This window comes from Buteo buteo, chromosome 15, assembly GCF_964188355.1.
Source record: "Buteo buteo chromosome 15, bButBut1.hap1.1, whole genome shotgun sequence".
Classification (NCBI taxonomy): Eukaryota; Metazoa; Chordata; class Aves; order Accipitriformes; family Accipitridae; genus Buteo; species Buteo buteo.
Genome location: NC_134185.1, coordinates 30,615,261 through 30,637,585, shown reverse-complemented (window position 1 = coordinate 30,637,585; position 22,325 = coordinate 30,615,261). Strand labels below are relative to the sequence as shown.

The window sequence follows — 22,325 nt, the reverse complement described above, 5'->3', positions numbered from 1 at the left end:
TTAGATTTTAACTTGATTAAATTTTAATTAGTTTTATTAGCTTACACTTCAGTGTAGAAGAGTTGATCGTGACAGATTAAAACCTTGAAATTAGTAAGGAACTCAGAAGATGCTTCAAAGTGTCTCACCAGATGTTAAAAAATTATTCCTTTACCTATTCCAGCGTATATGACCTTATAATGCATAGCTTCGTATAGGCCTTACTAGTTTCTTTGTGTTGCACTTGTGAGATAGTGCTGTATTGGATGCAATGTTGCAGGACAGGTATCAATCTACTGGCATAGGAGGCTCTTCAAAATTGCCTGGTACGACGCATGCTCCTCCGCATCCTGTAATGTGGTTGCTGTGCAAATGCCTCTGTTGCAATGAGGATTATACCTGCCCCAACAGAAGCATTTTCTACTTTAGTGTAGGATGGTACAGCCAGAGGCAAGATAAGAGTTCACCCAACGGGATTGTTCACTTCTTTCATTATAAACTAATTGTGTGTGGGTTTTTTAATGTGCTTGCTTGTTCATGTGTGTATAATAAATGTTTTAAAAATTTTGAGTCTGTAAACTGTAAGATGCCCTGAACACAGTGTAAAATGTAGCTGTCACCAAGTTCTGTCTCAATGAGTATGTTTGTGTTCTGGGTTAACCTTAGAAAAAATTTCCAGGAGTTTCTTGCCAATTTTCAAAGAATCTTGTTTCTGCCAAATATGATTAAGAAACAAAGATGGTCTTTTCCCAGTTCTCAAAAAAAATGAGCATCTACCATGTCTTCTGAACAGCTGTATCCATTAAAAAGGGAGTTGGGGCAAAGCTAGAGCTAGTCTAGCAAATTGCAAGATTTACATATAACAAATCTTTTTGCGTGTCCTGTGGGGGTTCTTTTGATTCCCACTCTGAGTGGCTTCTAAGATGACTTCTTTTTCAGATCAGCTGTCTCCAGTTCAGGGTTTATCCCATTTCTTTCAAATCACTTGTAAACCACTTTCTCCAGTAGACTCTTTTCCAAAGTAAATAAAATAAGGCAGAGCCGCAGATCAAGAATAATATTTGATAATGACTTTCTTATTATTTCCTGATACACAGGCATACATTGTCAAGTGGAAATAGTGGAGGAATAAGCCATGGGTATACTGGTACATAGAAATAATTTACCAATATTATGTACCTTTATAAAAGGCAAGTGTGGTGCTCAATACATAACACTGTTGTACTCTTTTCCTCCTTTGGAGTACTGCACAGGTTCTGGTGCTCTGTGTCCAAGTGAGATCAATTCAACGTGCTGCTGGAATGACTGGGAAAAATATATAGCTACCAGGGGCTAAGCAGACTAACTAGTTTTAAGGCGGAGTGTGATCAATGTGTTTAGTGGAATTAGGTGACAGGGAACGGACCTCAATATAGGAGTGGTCTTCACTTCTTAAGTTTTGTGTTCCTCAAGTATTTCTCTCAGGAAGGTCTTGCTGTACTAGTTGCTTACAGAAAAGCAGGAGATCCAGATCCTGGAAACTAGGGTTTTTGATAGGATTTTTCCTCCAACACAGGTGTGGGGTTTGAGTATTTTTTTAGGAGGGAGAATGAGGGAGGGTTTGGAAGATTAGTACAGAGTAAGTTAGTCTAATGGAATACGTAAGGGTCTTAGTACAGTTCTTGAGCCTCTTTCATGTTCTGCATGTGAATACTTTTGGGTAATTTTTGCAAGAAATTATTTTAAAAGATGCTAATTTCTGGCTTAACTACTAAAATCACTTTATAAAACTCCTATTAACTTTGTGGGAGTAGATTCAAACTACTGAATTTTGCAAATACAGTCTGCAGTGATTTCTGTAGACTTTATGATTGCATCACCTTTATATTAGTTTCTGCTGTCCTGCTTCCCTCTCTGTCAGAGGACTGAGGTGGATCTCAGAGGAAGTTTCCTGATTTCCCCCTGCCCCATTTATTTCCAGAAATGGCCATTTCTCTGTGGAAGAACTTACTTCAGACTACAAAGGAAAGACTGCTACAACAAAGAAGGATGTCACTGTATAATGGTGCTCATGGCTATGAGGAAGAATTGATAAAGAAGAAACTTAAGCAGTTTGCTGGTGGATCCATCAACCTTTCCAAAGAAGACAATGGCATTGGAATACTTACTTTGAACAACCCAAAGCTGATGAATGCCTTTACAGGTATTAGTTGTTGGGATTGCTGGTTTGTTGGGTTTTTTTTTCTCCTTCATTTACCCATTTTAGCATTTTGCCTAAACAAAATGGAAAGCTATCCCTTAGCGTTCCTTAGTTAAAAGAAGAAATGTTTAAGTTTTATTCAGATGTGCAGCAAATGCCCACTGTTCTGCATAGTAGTTTTGCCATAAAGGTCATAAGAATATATGAAATTCTCAAGGACACAAGGACTGTCTGGCAGAACATGCCTCTTCCCCTTTTTTTTTCAGTCAGCACAATTCTGCTACTGTGCTCTTTCTTGTATCTCCTTTCATTTTGTCGCTACTGCTCTGGAACATAAAGGGTATTTTTATGGGGGTGGGAAGATGCCATCTTTGTTTTGTAGGTGGTGTAGAAAGGGTGAGTTTACTTCTTTGTTCTCTACCCAAAGCCTTCCCTGTAACTTGAGCTTCTGTAATTTGGTCTTTTCCAGTCACCCAAACTGACTTCCATTTCTTCTTCATTTGCCTTATGTCTTAAATACCAATGTCTGGTTAATTAAAGATCAGATGAGCTAGGTATTCTCAGCTGTTGCAGATCAGGAATCTATTTAATATGCTTTTATACTGGACAATACTTTGCTATCAAAACCAAGTGTTCTATTTTATTAATTATTTAATTAATAATGTTTTATGAGAGGCTTTTGGTCTCCAAGATAGGTATATTTGCTGTCTCTCCTTAACTATCAAGAATATACCGATTTATGCCGTTCTCTTCAAACATAAGTGGCACAGATTCAGAGCCTGCATCTGCCTGAGCTGCAGCTGTGCCTAAGGCTTTACTGTAAGAATGCCTTTATCTCTTAATATTTTGAAATGGATACGTTTGTGTCATCTTGTTAATTTCTTTTTTGCTGTTGCTGTTCTATTTTCCTGCCCAGTTCTTACTGTTCCTTTGCTGTCAGCAAATATGTTTACAACCCACTAGCAAAGCATAGAGCTGTTTACATGAGGAATGTCAATCTACTCCTTCCACTAATGATTGGAAGGAAAGCTGAAAAGAAGAGAACCTAACAGAACAATGGAATTAGTGGTAATGCACGTAGACAGGTCTGCAGTTTCTGTTTTGTTTCCCTTTAAAAGCTCATGTATAAAATCATTGCCTAACTTGAGAAGTTGTATCTAAAAGATGTTAGCGTGGGGATTGTCCTTCTGAATACCTCCCTGTCAGCAAACATGTTATTATACAATCATAATTACATTGTTGTTTCCTCTTTTTCTACAGATTGGTTTTTATTTTTGACTCAAAATAGAGCTGTGCAAGGTACAGCTTGTAGACTGTGTGCTCTCAGCTTATTTGTTGTGGAAGTTGAAAGGGGCATGAGAAATGAGATGTAATAGCAAAAGGAGAGGACAGACAAAGCCCAGTCTGCTATGGAGATCAGATGTAATACAAGTCAAATTGCTTAAACTAAACTTTCACAGAAACTTACAACTATGTTCTCTGTCTTCTAGGTGCTTGGCAGAAGGGGCTGGGAACTGATGTGTTGAAGTGCTGAGCAGTTGCAGCAGCTATTTAGGCCACTGGTGGCTGTGCTTTGACTATACAAAGTGCTATATAATGTTGATGTACTGAAATCACATCTCAAGTTGAGCACCCAAATTTAGCAGATATTTTCTCTGTTGCTCAGTTAGTGGTCTGTAAAATAATGTCTTCTCTCTTTATAGAATTGCTGTGAAAATAAATTATTAGTGTATGTGAATTAGATGCTCTAGTAGCAAAGAGGAGCTACAAAAACCGCTGAGGAAATTAATAGTTGTGTCTTTGTTGCAGACCCTGATTAGCATGTAGCAAATGAGCCATGGGATCAAGCAGTTCTGTTCTATGGTAGTGTGTAGAGCCCTGTAGAGAGCAGTACTCCATTTTGCTAGGTAATGTGCACAAAAATTTGCTCTGGAAAATATTCCTATGGCAGTTCAAGAAATTACTGCTTCTTTCTACTGTGCACCTCTGCTAGAGACTTTTGTTCTTACAGGAGAGAGAGTAGAAGCAAAATCATGCTGGCCCCTTGGCTGCTGTGGCAGATGGCATATTAATTTGTGCTGCTCTTCATTTAATTTTAACATTACCGTCTGTAAACCATAGTTGCTGAGGAACTAGCAAGCACTTGATCCTTTTCCTTTTGTTGTCTATCAAGTAGTATATTTCAGGAGAAGTATGGAAAGGGATGGGATGTGCAACCCATAAATTGCCCCAGCAAGACCTGGTTGACTTCATCAGCTAGAGCCTGTAAATACCTCCTTCCCCCCGCAAATAAATTCTGTTGATTCTGTGTCTCAGACCTTCTAGATAGTGGCAGATGTGAATTTCTATATACGTGTATGCTTCCTTTAGAAAGCTGCAAAACATCATTAAACTGTTGAGAGAAATCCTATTTGCCAGGCATTTACTTTACACAGCAGCTTTTTATCTCAAAGGAATTATGTTTATTCTAAGCTTGAGCAACTCACGGAACCAAAAGCAGAACAAAATTGTTGGCAAATTGCTAATGGGCAATGTGGAGGTTGCTACGCCTTTTTTCTCTTCTTAATTGGAATCTGATAGCCCCCTGTTTGAAATGGTCTCTTTGGAAACAGATGCTAATAATGTCAGTTTAAGCCTGGTGGAACCAGTTTCAGCAGCCCAAACTCTTGCTGAACTGAAGTTGAATTTAACTTAAAAAAAGGAAGCCAGCCTGCAGGAATTAGATAATAATGGTGATAATTTTATTTTCTAGAATTGACTTTAAAGCATTCATTCTCAGGTTATAATTAAGCTGCAAACAAATTATTCCAAGTAGATTTAGTTCTGTGAAGAGCATGAACTTACTGGTATCAAATACTGAAGGACCAAGACTGGCAGAATGAGGATTTGCTTTAGTATTGTGTCCTTGTCATTATATAAGACATCATGGACTATATACGTTGGTAAAATAATAGTTCAGTGTTGCCAGTAATGGAAGAGATCCTCTCCCAGGAGGACGGGACAGGCTCTGGCCAGTGTCTCTTGTCCCCTGCTGTTGCATGTAACTGGCTCACATCGTTCCTTTTTGTAAACTCCATTTTACAGTTAACTACAGTTTTGGCTCGTAATACTCTGTGGAAAGACGCTTTGGTACCTCACTGTTTTAACTATTAAAAGCACCACAAATGGTGGTTGTGCTGTGTCTTGATTCTGGCAAAGCCTGGATGCCAGCCCAAATACTCTTCTTGTACGAACACTTGGCAAATATGCAAAAAGTTAAATCCACAGGGTTGATGCACATCTGTTTAAACAGCAGCATTTGTAGAAAAGTTGTTGTTGAGTGTACTGTTAGGCTGGGAAAGCATTTCAAGTGATGACCCATGAAAATCTTATCTAGGCCTAGTTCTGCTCTGTATTTTCATTCATGGCTTGGATGATGAAATAGAAGGTGAACTGCTGAAATGGTTAGATGACCCCAAACTGGGAGAGCTTGCAAGAAGATTGTTATTTGGAGCAGAGGAGTGGAATTCAAAGTGATCTTGATTAACTGCTACAAAGAGCTCAAGATCAACAAGGTGAAATTCAATGAAAGCAAATGTAATGTGCAACACACAAAAAGCATTACTGAATTATAAATACAGAAGTGAAAGGAATGAGTAAAAGTGCTGGAATTTGTTAGAGGATCATAGTCTGGACCTGACAGTGGAGAAAACCCAACCCAATGTCATTCTGGTATATAACATGTAATGCCCATTTAATTATTGTCCTCCTCAGGAACATTGTCAAAATATGCTATTTCAGTGGCTCAGACCAAGCCTAAGGTGGACGTGCTTGACCGAGCATTCACTCGACGTGGTGCTGGGAAGCTTACTCCATAAGAAACTGCAAGGAAAACAAGCAGGAGGGGGAAAAAACCCAAAAAACCCTCCCATGTCAGGATGGCTACTAACAGGCAATTTCAGAACAGGAAGAGTTCTGTGCATGCAGGTGTAGGTCAAAAAACCAACACTCTTGACAGAAAAGGAAAAAGCCCTTGAGGGTATTAATCTAAAGCACATTTATTTCTAAAGAAGGTAGGCCTGTCCATCTAAATTCTTGTCAAAGGAGGGTAAAGCTGAGAGTGTCATCAGCCTGTATGTAGCCTGCTTTCTGAAATTAGTTTCTGTAAATGTTTTCTTTTAAGAGTATAACTGAATAAGGGTTGTAGGCATTCAGAGAGGAAGAGCTGTAAGTTAATGCTTGGTAAGCACAGTTGGTGTGGTAGATGCTTCAGTCTACGATGAGCTCTAGAAACAGGAGTTTGTAGAGTTCCACATCAGGAAGGGTACTTAAGCGAACATACGAGAATATTGTGTTTAAGCTAAAAATAAAAAGCTAGTACTGTACAATCCATGTATTTGGAGCCTAGGATATACTTTGTAAAGAGAGCCTTTCTAAAAAGGTACCAGGGAGGGAGTCAAAGATGTTTTAGAAAGGCTTTTTTTTTTTCTCCTTCCTTCTTGTCCTTTTAAAAGATAAAAGACACTTCGCTCCTCTTTTCAAATATATCTTTATTTTCTTTTGGATGGATACTCCTAAATGTCCTTGCCCTCCAGCATAGTCTGCTCTTTAGTCTTTTTTAGGCATCTTTATTAACACTGACTGATTGTGCCTCGAGCCTACCTCGCACATGATTCTCTTCTGTACTCTGTCAGTTCTTTGGGCAGGGTGAAATGGCAGTAACATACTAGATGGACAGATCTGGATGGATACATGTAAGTTCATGGGTCCTGAATGCACGTAATTGCAAACAAAAATAAATCCATGTAAGTTCATGGGTCCTGAATGCACGTAATTGCAAACAAAAATAAATCAGGTAGAGTTTATGCTTGCCTCCTTGCACTTTTTTTTTTTTTTTTTTTTTTTTGAGTATAACACAAATATCTTTCATGCAGAATATCCTTCAGAATTTTGGGAAGTGCATCCTTGAGGAAAAAAAATGTATGTCAATGCTCGTGAGCGGGATTTAAGGTGATGCCTTCCCTTGTGTTTTTAAGCCCATCACTTATTAACAATAACTTGTTGGTGAAAAATGTAACATAAAACATGATGGTGATAATAATTTCCTGTTAAAAATTTTGCTTGTCCCCTCTTGTGGCAGGTACTATGATGCTAGAGCTCCAGGAGAGGGTAACCGAACTGGAAAACTGGAAGGATGGCAAAGGCCTTATCATCTATGGTGCAGGAGACACCTTTTGCTCGGGATCTGATTTGAATGCTGTCAAAGCAATATCCAACTCCCAGGCAAGCAGTGATAAAAATTAAGTTTTTTGGAGAAAAATGAGCTTCCTGATATTCCGAGATACTTTTCAGACAGAAGTGTTGCACTATGCTTCTGCGTCAATTTTACATGCAAGTCACAGAATGGAGCTTTTAATGGTTGAAAAAATACTGGCAACTGCTTTAAGCCATAGCTTAAGTGTTATTGTAATTGATTTGTAACTCTGAATTTCTACATTACATCTCCTTTTTAGCCTTTTCTTTTTAAAAAGTCATTTCAGTTTCTCAGAGCAGTATATGGCGAATTTACACATCAAATAATCTGTGTTTCAGTAGTTTGACCTTTAGAAGCAGATACAAGTAATCATTTCTCATATATTCTAAAGTCAAAACCAAATTTAAGTAGCATGGCTGCTATTACAGAAAGGTTTCAATTTTGTCAAAACTGTGCTTGGACCGGCATAAAATGGAGAGACAGCCGCAATTCTTGTGCTGTAGTCCAGTCAGGTAAGTCATGTGAGTAACTATGGGGTTGAAGAGGACAGGGTTTGGCAGTTTTTCACTCATGCCACCCGTCTTGACAACTTTCACACGTGCTGCAATTTTTTAAATGGGTTAATATGTAGTTTTTGGCAATGTGTGAAATAGGACTTTGTCAGCTGCAGGGGAAGGGGGTCTTCCTGTGCTGCTCTTACATCCCAGTTTGCAATTGTGGTAACTGGCATCCTGGTGCTTTTTTGTGGCCACATCAAGTTTGAGGATTTAACCACACAGATTAGACATTTGATTGAACCTTCCAGTAAGAACACCAACTCAAAAGCTGATTAATCTGGTATTTGTCTTTAGTGATGATTTGTTTCTGTTGATGAAACTAAATATCATAAAAAACACAATGTCTTAAATATTTCTGGCCTGATAAAACAGGACGGTCTGGTTTTCAAAAGGTATAGGAGGCTTTGTTTCCTTTGTGGAACACCATTAGAGGTATGCTTTTCTTAATATGGACACACCATGCTTTATAGATATATATGTTTTGGGGGGAGTTTTCTTTTGGATGCTTTATAAACACTGGTCATTTAAAAAATATAGATATATCTGTGATTTGGGGGGGGGGAAATTGTTGTTGGGTTTTTTTTTAATGTGAAATTTTAAGCTTATTTTAACATTATAGCAACAGAAAAGGAACTGAAAACAAACATGGGTGAATTCTTTTCTTATCTGCAGTCTAGGCTTTCCTTCAGAGTTCTGCATTCAGTAAGTCTCAGTGATTCTGCTTCCATACTCTCTTTGACATTTAATATTCTGTCTATATGTTTATAGAAATTACTTGGAGCCACTGCAGTGGCAGAGAGGGCTCTTGTAAGGATTAGGGTCCATAACAGATACACTGGGCAGAATGAAATGCGTAGGTATTAATTATAACTTTGTTGAAGATTCTCTGCAAAGAATCTAGAATTCATCCTAGTGCTGATCTGTAAGTGTAAGTGTCACCAGAAATGCTCCAGGAATAGTTAAACTTGGCTGCTTTCTATTTCCTCAGGAGAGTTCAAACTATCCTGAACTGAGAGTTTCTTTGTAACAGCCAACTCCTAAACCATCTGTTTGGTGGGATTTAATAGTCTTTATTAAATAAAACTTTAATAGAATAAGGAATAGCATTTGCTGTTTGCTAGTCTTGCAGAACTCTGCTCTCTAACTCGCTGCAGATGAGAGAGTTTTGTCTGGTTTCAGGTTAAAAGAGCATTAGGTTAAGTTTTCTGTCCACAGGCATCCCTAAGGCAAAAGAAAAAACAGTGAATAGCTTCGTGCCTGAACTGGTACGGTTTTCCTTTTTTTTTTTTTTTCCAAGGCTGCTTTAGCCCATAGCTTTTAGTAATTACAGAAAACACTTTCATTTTCTTCAACCAGTTGGTTGAGGGAAGATTGTATTTTTCATCATCTATGATACAGTTTGCCTTTCCCTGTGGTGCAGAAAAGGCAGAATAATGGCCAAGAATGCTGAAGGATTTTCGTGCCCCCTAGTGGCCCCTCTTCCTCTTCGTCCCCCTCTTCCTCTTCGTCCCCCTCTTCCTCTTCGTCCCCCTCTTCCTCTTCGTCCCCCTCTTCCTCTTCGTCCCCCTCTTCCTCTTCGTCCCCCTCTTCCTCTTCGTCCCCCTCTTCCTCTTCGTCCCCCTCTTCCTCTTCGTCCCCCTCTTCCTCTTCGTCCCCCTCTTCCTCTTCGTCCCCCTCTTCCTCCTCCCATGTTTAGTTGTTCCTAACCCTGAAACAAACCCAGGTCCCCGCCTGTTCTTCTTTGGCGAGTGCTAACATTATGTGACCAAACCGCGGAAGGCAAATTAATAGTGGAATTTAAAAACAAAAAATGATTTTTCTTTCTGTCCTTGTAAGCCTGGTTCCCAAGAGCAATAACCTCATTCTGGAGGGAGACTTGAAAAGCTGGCTAGCTGAAAAGCAGCAGAGGCTCTTGAAAGGAAGGCTGAGAGGAAGGAGGCACAAAGGAGGGTTTGACTTTCCTTGGCCCCTGTCTAGAAGCCCCAGGACAGAGGTTCCCAAGCAGTAAACCGTGGAGGGAGGACTTGCCAGCAGTTGGAGATGGCGTGGAAATACTGTTCTATCTGTAGTGAAAGTGGACTGTAAGCTCTTGCAGCAAAAAGAGCCAGTGGTACAGTTTTCTACTTCATGAAGGTGACTTTCTTCTTTCCTGCCTCCCCTAGCCCCACTGCAAACTATTAATCCTTTTCTTCCATACGTAGTGCATACTGTATGTTACCTCACTTTCTGCTTGTTAGATTTCTTCCTGCTCCAAGTCCAGTATTAGAGCTGAAAATGTGATTATTCCACTACACTCCAGTGAATATCCCTCTTATTCAGATAAAATACTCTGACTAGTAGCCGCCTTTTTCTTATCAGGAAGGTTTGAAGGGTATGTTAGCCGGGACTCAAGTAATTGTGATTTTTATTTTTTCTTTCCCCCCAAGTGTTTTCTGTGCAGGCATTTTTTCCATGTGATACACAGTAATCTCTCTACCACCTGAGAATATGAAGACCTTTCTTTTTGTCTGCTCTGTCATAACTGCATTTATCAAGCTGGTCTGTTCTGGCATTAATCTTTAATTACCATTTTGCATTTTGGTATGAATTGAGATGGCCAATTTGAATGCAAGGACTCTGCTGTGATGAAGTGAAAAATTACTTTCTCTGAAGAGCTTTTTTGCAGCTTCATCCTGGTGGTTGTAGTATGGGAATTGTGCAAGTCCATGCCTGAGAACTGGTACCCCGTATGTTTGTGTGGGTTTTAAACTTAGCTGTTAAGACAGCTATCATGGAGGATTTGATTGTTCTTTAATTTGGAATGGAAATATTGCTATTGGTCTCAATGGGTGTAGGAGGTGGCTACAGTGATAATTAAAAGCCTCTTTATAAATCAACATGTGCTGAAATTTTCAAGCAGGCCTTCAATGTAATGAAACTGAATTCACTAGTTCCTGCGTAGCAATTGTCGTGGCAACTTATATCTGCCAGAGATCTGTTCTTAGACACCATAATGCTGGTTGATGTTCGGCAGAGTAGGTCTTGGGAACGCAGGAATAAATGGACAATAAATCAGCTGAAGTTGACCTACTATTATTTCAAGGTCATGTTCCAAGATGTACTGACTTACTGCATATATTTTCTTTCCCTGAGGTATGAGTCAGAAGCTTTTAATTAAGGCAGATTCTTTAACTTGCCAACGCCTGTAAAACGGTGTTTTAGAAATTAGTAAATGCCGATAAAGATACATTTGTTTGTTCTTTTTCTTCCTACGATTTGTTTGGGGATTTTTTTTGTTTGGTGGTGTTTTCTTGGTTTGGGTTTTTTTTTTTTTTGAAAGACATACTGAAATTGTTATCTACTGCTTTTTTACTTCTACAGTGTCCAAACATGTTTTTTTTTAAAATCTGGATTAAAAGGCACATGTGTAGTTCAGTGTATGCGGTTCAGTATGTATTTGAACACGGTCATACTGGGTCATTTAGCCCAGTCATTTGTTGAGTTCCTGGTTAACAGTAGATGTCTGAGAAAGAATATAAGAACAAGGAAGGCAGATAGATAATGATTTTGCTTCAAAATATTCTTTTGGACCCCAGCAACTTGTGACTAAGACCTCTAAAGCTAGAGGTGTTATCTTGTGTTTAATAACCTTTTGTTGATTTTTCTGTCCTGAGTTTATCTAGTTGTTCTTGAATTCATGTAGTCTGTTAGAGGTTGCAATGCCCTGCTGCAAAGTGTTCCACAGTTTAACTGCATGTTGTAGGAAGAAGTATTTGTTTTGAACCTAGCAGCAACTGATGTTATTTGGAACCCCTTAGCTCTTGTACTGGAAGAGAAGGGAACAATTGTTCCCTATTCACTATTGTTTGCAAGCTGATGTAAAACATAAAGGAGGAGAGAAATAAGAAGAACCTTCTTTCTGGGTTTGGGTTTTTTTTTTTGGCCGAAATGCTTTTGGCCCAAACAATAAAAAATGAAGTTGGTAAATTGTATCTTGTCTAAAACTTTATGGATTTGGAACAGTAAAAAGTATGCAGTGGTCCAAGGTCCTATACAGACTTTTAAAACTCAGCTTTATGGGTGTTTAACTGGGAGTAAGAAGAGGAAATTAAGAGGAAAGAGGAAATTATAACTGAAATTCATATAAATTGATTGAGTTCTGATTTTTATTTTTTTTAACCTGATTTATGCTAGGTTTTCTATTTGTGCATAGTGTGGTTGGGTTGGAATTAGGGCAAGATTAACCAAAGAGAAAGAAAACCCAGCTAGAGTAAATATAATGAATATTCCTGTCTACTCCATCTGTGTGTTTAATTGCTTCACGTTAGGATCACTTAACATTTTTTAATTTCCTATTTTTTTGTAGGATGGGATGAATATGTGCATGTTTATGCAAAACACCTTAACCAGACTTATGAGGTAATATATTTTACTTACCTTTCTTTATGAAGTAATTACAAGGATTGGAATATGTTTTGGCTAACTCTTTAACAAGATGTTTAAAGTTAAATACATAGTTTTAAGTATGTAATTTTGAATCCCAGACCTTGTATTCACACATGTTAATCAGGTAGGTATTTATGGATTTAAATTAGGCCTTGACATTTTGCAACTATTAGACTTTCCAGAGGTTGAAACAGGAAAAAAAAGACCTATAGGCTTGTATGTGGAGGGCCAGGAGATACCTAGAGTTAAGGAAATCTAAGCCTTCAGAGTTTCTGAAGCTGACTTCTGTAACTCAGTGGAAATTGGTAGCTCTTAAAAAACAAGGGCCAGCTTATGCAGCCTACACAGGTAACATTTATTTAATATATTTATTTAATCTTCCCACTTCATAAGAGGACTGTATTCAGTTCTACCATCTGGTACTTCTGAAAAACATTTTTTCCTTTCCTTTAGATTTAGCTTCCCTTAAGAAATCACATTTCTATTAAATCCATGTGTGATAGAGTCTGTCTTTTTTCTGCTCAGAGCTCTTTGAAGATAAATATTATTTTTCTTTTTTCAAATAATCTATATGAGAAAATGTTATGAGTTAACATTATTCTGTAAAACTGCCCAGGAGATTGGAGACTTAGTAGCAGTACTACTGTAAGGAATCCTCAGGATCAGAATTAGAACGTGTTTGTCTAAGTTGGTCTCCGTGTAATCAAAATTGATGGGGCAAAGCAAAGAGGAGGAAGTTGTATGAAGATTAAGCCCTCACCTCAGGTGTCTTGACTTAGAGTGTGTTGAAGCTGTGGCTCAGGGGGAGCGCTGAACTGCTGTCTGGGGACATCTCATGTAGATGGGATCAGACTCCCTCAGAGGGAGAGGAGGCTGACTGTCATCCTGAAGGAGCTGCCTCAAAGGGATCAGAATATGGATGTAGGGGACTTGGACCCATATCTTCTGGTTCCTCATAGACCATAGGAAACATGAGGTTACCCTCTTCCAGTGGGTTCACTTGGGCCAGAAGAAATTGTTGGTGCTTCTGTTAAAGTAGAAGTAAAACCAAACATGCGGTCACGATTGGGAAGCTGACTTCTGAATGTGGTTTCAGAACTGCTCAATGAGTTAAATGTCTCTTCGTAGTAAAAGACAACACAGCTATATCAGCATGCAATTTCTGGGACTAACCAATTGTCTTTATTTCTTAGGGAACTTGGCTTATCCTAAGTCAGTCACTGTTCATTAGTATTCATTTTGCAATGGCAGTGGGGAAAGTTCTCCCTACATACTCTTCCTTCCCTCTGTCCTTTGATTTACCTTGAACATGATTAAATACCTTGAGCATGATTAAATACAACACCATCAAACATAACAGATTGTTGCTATCCTCAAAGGATGGTTTTGTCCTCCAAAAAAAAAGTTTTGTTGATGGCTGAGATGATAGAACTCTGAAGAAGGTGCTGAAGGTCTCATGCTAAATCTCATTATTTTTAGATAACCCAGCCCTTCAGTTCTTTGTGTCCCCTTCTACTGCTTACTGTAGTGTACGGGCTTAGCATAGAGTCTTGTGTCGCTGTCCTGTCACTTGCAGGATATTCTTGCAGATAATCTGTAGCAGGTATTTTTCATAACACAGTACATGATCTTCTCTGATTCCATTTGATATATCTGTCTTGCTGTTTCATTTTGGGATTCCATATCAATTACAGAATAATCACTTTGGCATGGGTGGAATTGGTATTGTGCTGGTTACCCACAAAGATGTAATTATTTGAATGAACTGAAACAGTATATTTTTCTGAACTTTTACTATAGAGGTGGTTTGCTTGAATTCTTTTGTCATTTCTGAAAGACTAAAAGCATGAACTTTGCTTACAAAACTCTCTTGTGTAGATTGCCTTTGATCAGTGTTGCACTAGTCCAAGGAAAGGCTGTTGGAGGAGGAGCAGAACTTACCACAGCATGTGATTTCAGGTAAGATCAACAATTTGAGTAGCTGTCATGTTGGGTTGGTGATTTAATGACTACACCTATGAAATATGGAAGCTTGAGGTACCACTTTTACCAGGAGTCATGTCCCTGAATTCCAAGGCATTTGGAACTGGGCTTTGTCTGCAGACTTCATAGGAAAAAAAAGTTGGGGTTTCCTGATAGTACAAAGGAAAGATTACTTACTGCCAGGTTATGCAGTTTGAATCACTGTGTAAAACAAGAGCAGTGAGGAGCTTTAGCAACCAACGGTGTTATACACCAAATGGGTCCAACTTCTCACCCCCGAGTGAGAGGTAGGAGGACTGCAAAATTGTATATCCCCTTATGTCTCTTTATGTGGCTGTCATAAGTAAAAATAAATAAATAAAACTCTCCATGAGTCTGGTATTTCATGTTCTGGGTTTATTATTTGTAACATAATTTCGCACTGTACAGTTTTTGAAACAAGAGTGTGGGGTGCAGAGGAAAGCAAATGAGGTTCTGTCCCTGTTTTTTTCTATGCAGGTGCAGGGATTTGCCAGCATGAAACAGCCAGCAGAAAGCAGAAGGCTTTAGTTAAAGAGGCTGAATGCAGAACAGGAACTGAAAGGAATGAAAATAACAAAATGCCACTTTATATAAACAGTTGCTAATGTGCAAACAGCCTACAGAGGTAACAGGATAAGCGCTCTCCACAGCCTTTCTGACAATGAGGAGCTTTTAGTAAAGTTTTTATCTGAGAAGGAGATGTGCTCTTTCAGAGGGCCTTAGCACCTGAAGTGGGAAAGGAATTGTCCAGAACAAGCTGAAAGTACTTACATTCCAAAGTAATACTAAGCAAAGTACACTAGAGTATTACAGTGCTGTTCCAGGTATCAGGAACAGGCTTTGGGTAGAGGAGATGGTATCTGCATTGCCTAAGCCACTCGGAGGCAATACTCCTTTGCTTTGAAACTAGAGCTGTATCTTTCTTCGTATCTGCACAGCACCCAGTGAACTGGAACCCCAGCTCTGACTTACGGCCTCCGAGTACAGGCTGTATTTATTATAAATGCCTAGTAAATGTGCAGAGAGGTACCGTGTTTGACAGCTGCAGCGCTGGCAGGAGAGTGCACCTGGGAGACTTAGTAGACCTGTCTGTATCTGCGAGTCCGTTGACAGAAAGTGAATCTTGTTATCCCTAAATAGGAGTTTAGGGAATGTGAACATAATGAAATGGAAATCTTTTGGCTTTCTAAAATATGTAGTTTCTACTTTTACTCCAGCTATGTTGTTTGACATACTGTGTAATTATAGTCATTGTCAAGTAGCTAGTATTTGCATGAGTTGAGCAGCTGCAATTCCTCTGATGTTATTGCCATAATTTTCATAATAACTACAGCTGTTGATCCATCTTCCATTACTTTCTAACACGCCCATTCAGTGCAACTAAATAATAGCAGTTCAGGAGCAGCAAATGGGACTTAATTAATAACAACAACAAGACAGAGAAATGTACTGTGTGCTGCTATTGCTCCTGAATTTGAGAATTTTAATACTAGGGGACAAAGTCTGGGTTTTCTTGAGGACTCTGAGTAGATATTAGTGAACAGATATTCTGTCATGAGTCACTAGATGCCAAAAGAGGAACCTGAGAACAGAAATCAGAAGGATTTGTTTTCTTCCTTGAATAAACTGTTTGGATATTTTATTTTATTTATTTTTATTTATTTTTGTTTTTTAAGAACAAAATGAGTGAGTTGTGGCTGCTTTTAATTCTAAATTTTCAAATCCACCTCTATTTCTCACAGTTACAGTGTAAGCTACCAGCTGCCTGGTACTGGCCTGAAATATTTTCTTATTTTTATCTCTGCCAGTTTGTACTACATTAATTATACTGATATCGTTGAAGTGATTCACTTGAACCAAAATGGCCTATGTACCTCCTCTGAAATATGCTCTGGCAGCATGATGCACACCTCTACTAAAGTACTAAAGTAGAGGTGTGGACAAATCCAATTTTAAAATAGCTGAGGTGGTTTAAGATGTTACTGATGTATTCATCCAGTGGCAGTTCTTGTGGCTAATTGTTTCTTACTCTGTTTTAAGCCAGCTAATTTAAATTGGATTAGGGAGGGCTTGGATGAACTCTGACACATTTATTGCTGACATAAAGGGCAGTGATGAAAAGTGAAAGCATCTTGGGTCACTCCACCTTTTATCTGGAGGAAGAGGTCTTCTCAAAACATCTTCTTCAATCTTAGTGGCTTTATGGGTTGTTGCAGAATGACTATCCATAAGAGCAACATCCTTATAAAGATCGTAAATATGTGATTGGAAAAAAAATAAATCAATGTCCTGACAAGTGCAAGGTAACTAAAATCCTTTCAGACTTTTTCTGATATGAAAACTGGGAAGGTAAGGCTTGTGACATTGTAATTATTTATCTCAATTATTTCTGTAAAACTGAGTAATGTAAAACCATGCAGGTATGAAACTTGTTTGGACAGCTGAGCTTTTTAGTGCAGTTTCAGGAAACCTAGACTTTTTTCAGTGTGCCACAGTGGAATATTCTCTCTGAGCCTGTGAAGATGGCTCATGGGTTCTGCTGCCAAATGTCAGTGTATGTTGCGGTTCTGTGATGCTGCAACCATTTCAGTGAAGTGCACAAATGACTGTGATGTTGGACTCAGTGACTGAATTTTACAAATAATTGAAATGAAGTACCTGTTCTGAGTTCCCCACATGGAGAAACTTGAAGTGTGTCCTGTACTTACACAGTGCACGAAGTTAAGGAGAACAGATTTGGCAGGGCTGGTTAAGAGATTTAGACAAGAATTGTAGTGGGTTGTTGGGCAGTAAGCTAACAATTAGATATGGGGCAGAGACAGTTTGGTAATGAATGTATTTGTGCAATTAGTGGATCACAATAATCTCTGAGAGCAGTAGCTGCAGTGTGCTACCAGCCAATAGCCATAATAACTAACTTTGCATTCTGAGCTGTCTTCTATTTCACATTGGTGCCTTTGAGAAATCTTGCTGGGGTGATGTCTGTGTAGGTCTTTTAGGCACATCTATAACTTTGAAAATTTGGTCCTATTTCACTTGGTGAATGGACTTCTATTGTACCTGAGTGCTTGTGAAAAATATGGTCTCTTTTCCCCTACCCCCTTTTTCCTCTCTAATGCTACTGCAGTCAAAATAGAGGTGTGTCACTGCCACGTGAATCCAATTTAAAAGGTGGTATCTCCAGGCAGAGAATGAGAGTGCAAAGATGGAAAGCTACCCATTTCTCTTACCGTTGACCTCAAAATGGGCTCATAGGTAGAGGCAGCAGTATTCTCCTTTACTTTTTTAGAAAATGAATTAATCAACTATAATTTCTTCAGCTGTAGTTGATGTTGCACAATTAAATTGTGAAGGGCCAGTTTCATTACAGTATCCTACTTAATTAAAAGCACCATTGATTTAAAGAGGTATTTGCTTTCTGAGCAGACATCTGCCCTGTATCTCTAGGCATGGCAGAGTCAAGCTTTTAACAGGGGAAGAAGCTTATGCTAATAATGCTGCATTTATCAAATTGACCTTGCTGCATTTTAATTGGATGTTTTCTGTATGTTTGTGGAATATGTAGGCATACTTAGTATTACATTTTAAGGTGTTAGGCATGTTCCATAAAACGCCTAATAAGAGATACAATGAAGTGCACTGTTATTGAATAGCTTTTGTTGTGTGTGTTCTTGTGCTGACTTGCGTTTATTTATAAACAAGCGTGCGTTTAGTGCATTAAATGTATTTTTTATGAAATAAAAGGAGCAGAAGAGAATATAACCACTACATAGATGTAGGCCCACTATGACCAACTTTTCAGTTGTTGCTCCTTTAAAAAAGAGGAGGAGGGAGGCTGTAAAGACATTAGTATTCCACAGTTAGCTTTTCCAAGAATAGGTTTCAGAACATCAGAGCACAACACACTAGCTTCTTTGGAAATATTTGGCTGTATGCAAAGATTTTGGCTTTTAGTTTTATCAGGAGGAGCTTTTGGGTACACAAGATGCTGCTGTTTGAAATCAGGGTGCCTCAGTACATAGTAGCTCTTTTCACTGGGCAGAGCATGATATGAATGTAACGGGATGGGGCTCACATATTCATGAGTTCTTGCAAAGTCCGGGCTGACAAAGCACTTTTCATTAGATGTGACCCCGTAACGTTGCTGCACATCATCAGGAGAAGAATCAGTAGCCAGATCTGAGAGTGGGTTCTCACAGCTTCAGGTGCTTGCTATATGCCATAGATCACTTCTTTTTAACTATATAAATTTTTCCTCTTTTATATATATATATGTGTGTGTGTGTGTGTGTATGTAAGACCTCCTTCAAATCAGTTGGCAATTTTAGAATTCCATTGCAGTCATGCATCACTTCACATTTTTAGAGCCCTGGGAGGTTTGTTAGTACAATTTTCTGATGAATTTTCAGAGAGATGGATTATGGTTTTAAAAGTTTCACATTGCCTGCCTTTAAGAAGGCTATTCTTATTTTTGACCTGGCACACTTGACATCTGGTTAAGTAATTGCAGCATTGCTAGGTATGGACTTGAGAGCTTGTATTTTTGGGCCTGTATTTATGGACTGGTATTGTTTTTTTTTCTTTATTACCAGTTTTCATTTGGGTTTGAATTTCATGTGTTTACTGTCTTCCAGGCAGAGGATTTTTTTACATGGTCTACAGTTCAAATTTACCACTGTTTGATTTTACTGGAAATGTAAATAACAGCAACAAAGCACAAATTTGAGTTGACGTTTTCTTTCTGAGGTTGTCTTTTTGTAGGGATTTACTTCATTTCAAGCTCTTGGGTTTTAGTTGGGCTTTTTTTTTCACTTTGGGAGGCCGAACTATCTTATCCTGGGTGAATGAGATTTTTGCTACCAGCATGTGTCTACATTTTAGACCACTTCTACCATGCAATCTTATGCCCTTTCTGTTGAACAATCCTGTCCGCAGCTGCTTTGTTGCTGCACAGTAATAATAAATAAGATAACCTGGATAATGTAAAACTTAGATAAGACAGATTTTAGGGAATGCAGAGCTGGAGCCGTGCTGATTCTTGCTGAGATGCTGGGCTGTCGGTACACTGTAGGCTCAAGGAGAATTAGTTTAGGATGAGTACAAATGCACTGAAATTGTCCATTATGCTTGCGTCTGTGAAGTGACTAATCCCCAGTGTAGACACACAGCCCGCAGGTATTTGAGTTTGACACTCCATTGCTGATCTTCACTACCAAAATAATCTTTTTTAAATATATATATAATCAGGTAGCCCCACAAGTTGGTTAATATGAAGGCTGAGAAGCACTTAGGTATTCCGGTCTGCTGATTCCGAAGTGGGATTATGCTGAGCTGTGGCTTCACGAGAAGGACAGACTGCTCGAGCAGCTCGCCTGGATGTGGGAGGAGGGCGTCCCGGCTGCGCATTCTCAGCTCACTGCTGCTGGTTTGCCAAGCACCAGTGAAGATGCCTGTATCAGTCAATTATCTCACTGAAAAGCAACAGAAAGCCTAGGTATTTCTTGTTCTTACAGTGAGTTAAAGCGGTTTGTAAAGGGATATAGTTTTGGCTAGAGCCAACGTAAAGGCGGAACTCGGCTTCTAGGAGAAGATGACAAAGAACAAAGGAGGGGATGGGAATACCATCTTCTTTTGGCTCCAGGGAGCTGTTAGATAGCCTCAGTTTCCCCTGAGGCCACAGCTTTCAACTGCCTAACTTTGCATTGGATCTGCTTCCAGAGAATGTATTCCAGAGTCCCCGTTATCTATCTCATTTTTTCAGTCCTGTCACATGCTATTGGAGGACTATGAAAAGAAGAACTCTTCCTCTCTTTATCACTCCAGGTAGCAATGTAGTTAACATTGTAGATATCCAAAGGGTAATCATCCACATCAGAGTTACTTTTCATTGAAATGACCAAGTGTGCCCTAAATGACTCGATTTCCCTTGGTTTTTGCAAGCGTGAGCAGGCATTGCTCTGTGGATCTCGACCTACTTTCATTGTAAACGTTGCCTTCACAGTTGCAACTTCCAGTCTTCCCCTTCACCCCCTGTTTCTTTGTTTCCCCTCTAATCCAAAGCAGCCCAATGTCTTACTGAAGATTTCGAGCCCTGCAGGCTGGACCTCTGTGTTCCTTCCAGGCTTAACCAAAATTGTGTGAAACAAGACTGTGAACTGTTTGAACCTGTAAAACTTGGTGGCTTCAGCTTCCTACATCTTCCTGGATTCTGTAGTTAGTAAGAAATGAATTGGTACTGCTGTAACTCAGCAGTCACAGTAAGAATAATAAAATCACAAATTCTTATGTTAAATAAATTACTACTGTGCTTATACTGTTCTATGTGTAAGAACTTCTACTGTATCCATAGTCTGTCTAGGTGTTATCCTCCCATTCTGTTTTGTGTGCTGATGCGTTCATATTCATAAACAAAAAGCAAATATATAGACTGAGGAAAAAACAATAATTTCAAGTAGTGTGGATTTGTGTGTGTATGAAAGAGACAGAAAGATTGTAAATAAAAAGATAGCAGGGGAAGTGATACCTTTGGTGATAAAAGAATTGGTCGCACTCTTAGGCATATTTCTGGAGGTTCTGTTATAGTTTGCTGAAAATGTGCCTGTTTCTTGTCCAGCTAGTCTGAACATACCATCAGTTAGTGATCTGAAGCTGGCCTTAGTTCCCCATCAATATAACTAATGTGCTATATTAAAAAGTAAAGAGGTGAAGAAGCTAAGTTACTGTTTTAATATAGAATTTTAATGTTACATTCTGGATCCCATTTATGCCTTTTTTGAGATATGTCATTGTGTTCCCTGCTTCCCCCCCCCCCAAAAAAAAAAAAAAGCTCTGAAATCATGTATCATACTTGTAAAACGTAAAACTTGGGTCACAGCCACTGTGATCATTTAAAAAACCTACAACCCTCAGCATTTTTTGTTTGAGATTATTAACCTGGTACCCTGACAAAATGGCAACATTTCATTACAATTTAATCATCACTGATTTCAAGTAAGCGTATGATCTCTCTTGGCTTTAGTCAGAAATTGTTGTGTAGGATGTGCAAATGCAGCATCGGTAGCACTGCACGCAGAGGCAGCTGAATTTCAAAGTGTGTCTTGTTACCCTAGGTCTTGCGAAGGGTTGTTAGTGTGATGTCACGCTGTATTTTAAATCCTTTAATGCTATCGGTTGCAGAAATATGATACATCAAATCCATCATAAAGTGTTAGAGCAACTGGAACCTTGCATCTCTTAGGGCTGATGTCAAGAAATGCTGTTCCTTTCCAGTCGGCTGAGTTCAGGCGAGTGAGATGATCTTTGCCTTTTTGACATTTTAGATGCCAAGCTCTGAGCCAGAGTGTGGGGAAGCTCCCCCTCCCCGTTCTGTAGCAGCAGCAGAGATGAGCAAAGAATATGACTGAAATGTTCCTGCTTTAAGAGACTCTTGAATTTGGTCCAGGAGACTTTTGTTCTGTTTTCTTTGGTCTTGATAAACATCTATGATGGAAATAAAGGTTTGGGAAATCAGTGTTATAAGCAGGGGTATATGCTGCATGAATTGTGCACATAATTAAAAAAATAGAATATTTTCAATTTGAAAACAAGCTTCAGTGTACTTTTTTTGATTTCTAGATGAGTACTGGCATTCAGGTTTGACTGAACATTTAAATTATCAAATAACCTTTACCTCCAAGTGGTCTTTTTTTATTGAAGAATCTGGTAAAATATCACTAGATCTTTTCTGATGGAAATTTTTGCTTTAGTCTAAAAGGCATATCTGTTGTCGAAAATGTTTGCTTGAATGAAATCCAAATAGCTGTAGTTCCTTCTCTGGAAGGAAAGACTCATATAACATTTTAGATTTCCAGCATGAGTAATTTTTATGTGAGCATTATTTTGGCATTCACTCACTTACGTGTTGAGACTTTGGCAGCCTGTAAAGAATAGCTAAAACCTGCTTCATGGG

General features: G+C 38.8%; 1 protein-coding gene across 6 annotated transcripts in view; it reads left to right on the top strand.

Annotated features, from left to right (window-relative positions):
• Nucleotides 1–22,325, top strand: part of ECHDC1 (ethylmalonyl-CoA decarboxylase 1) — a 40,751-nt gene that overhangs the window by 5,754 nt on the left and 12,672 nt on the right. For all 6 annotated transcript variants that reach the window (XM_075046910.1, XM_075046906.1, XM_075046912.1 and 3 more), the window contains 4 exons: nucleotides 1,940–2,161; nucleotides 7,278–7,420; nucleotides 12,294–12,346; nucleotides 14,252–14,332. In XM_075046910.1, coding sequence (XP_074903011.1) covers nucleotides 1,942–2,161; nucleotides 7,278–7,420; nucleotides 12,294–12,346; nucleotides 14,252–14,332 — 497 coding nt within the window. In that variant the 5' untranslated portion in view covers nucleotides 1,940–1,941. The remainder of the gene's footprint in view (nucleotides 1–1,939; nucleotides 2,162–7,277; nucleotides 7,421–12,293; nucleotides 12,347–14,251; nucleotides 14,333–22,325) is intronic.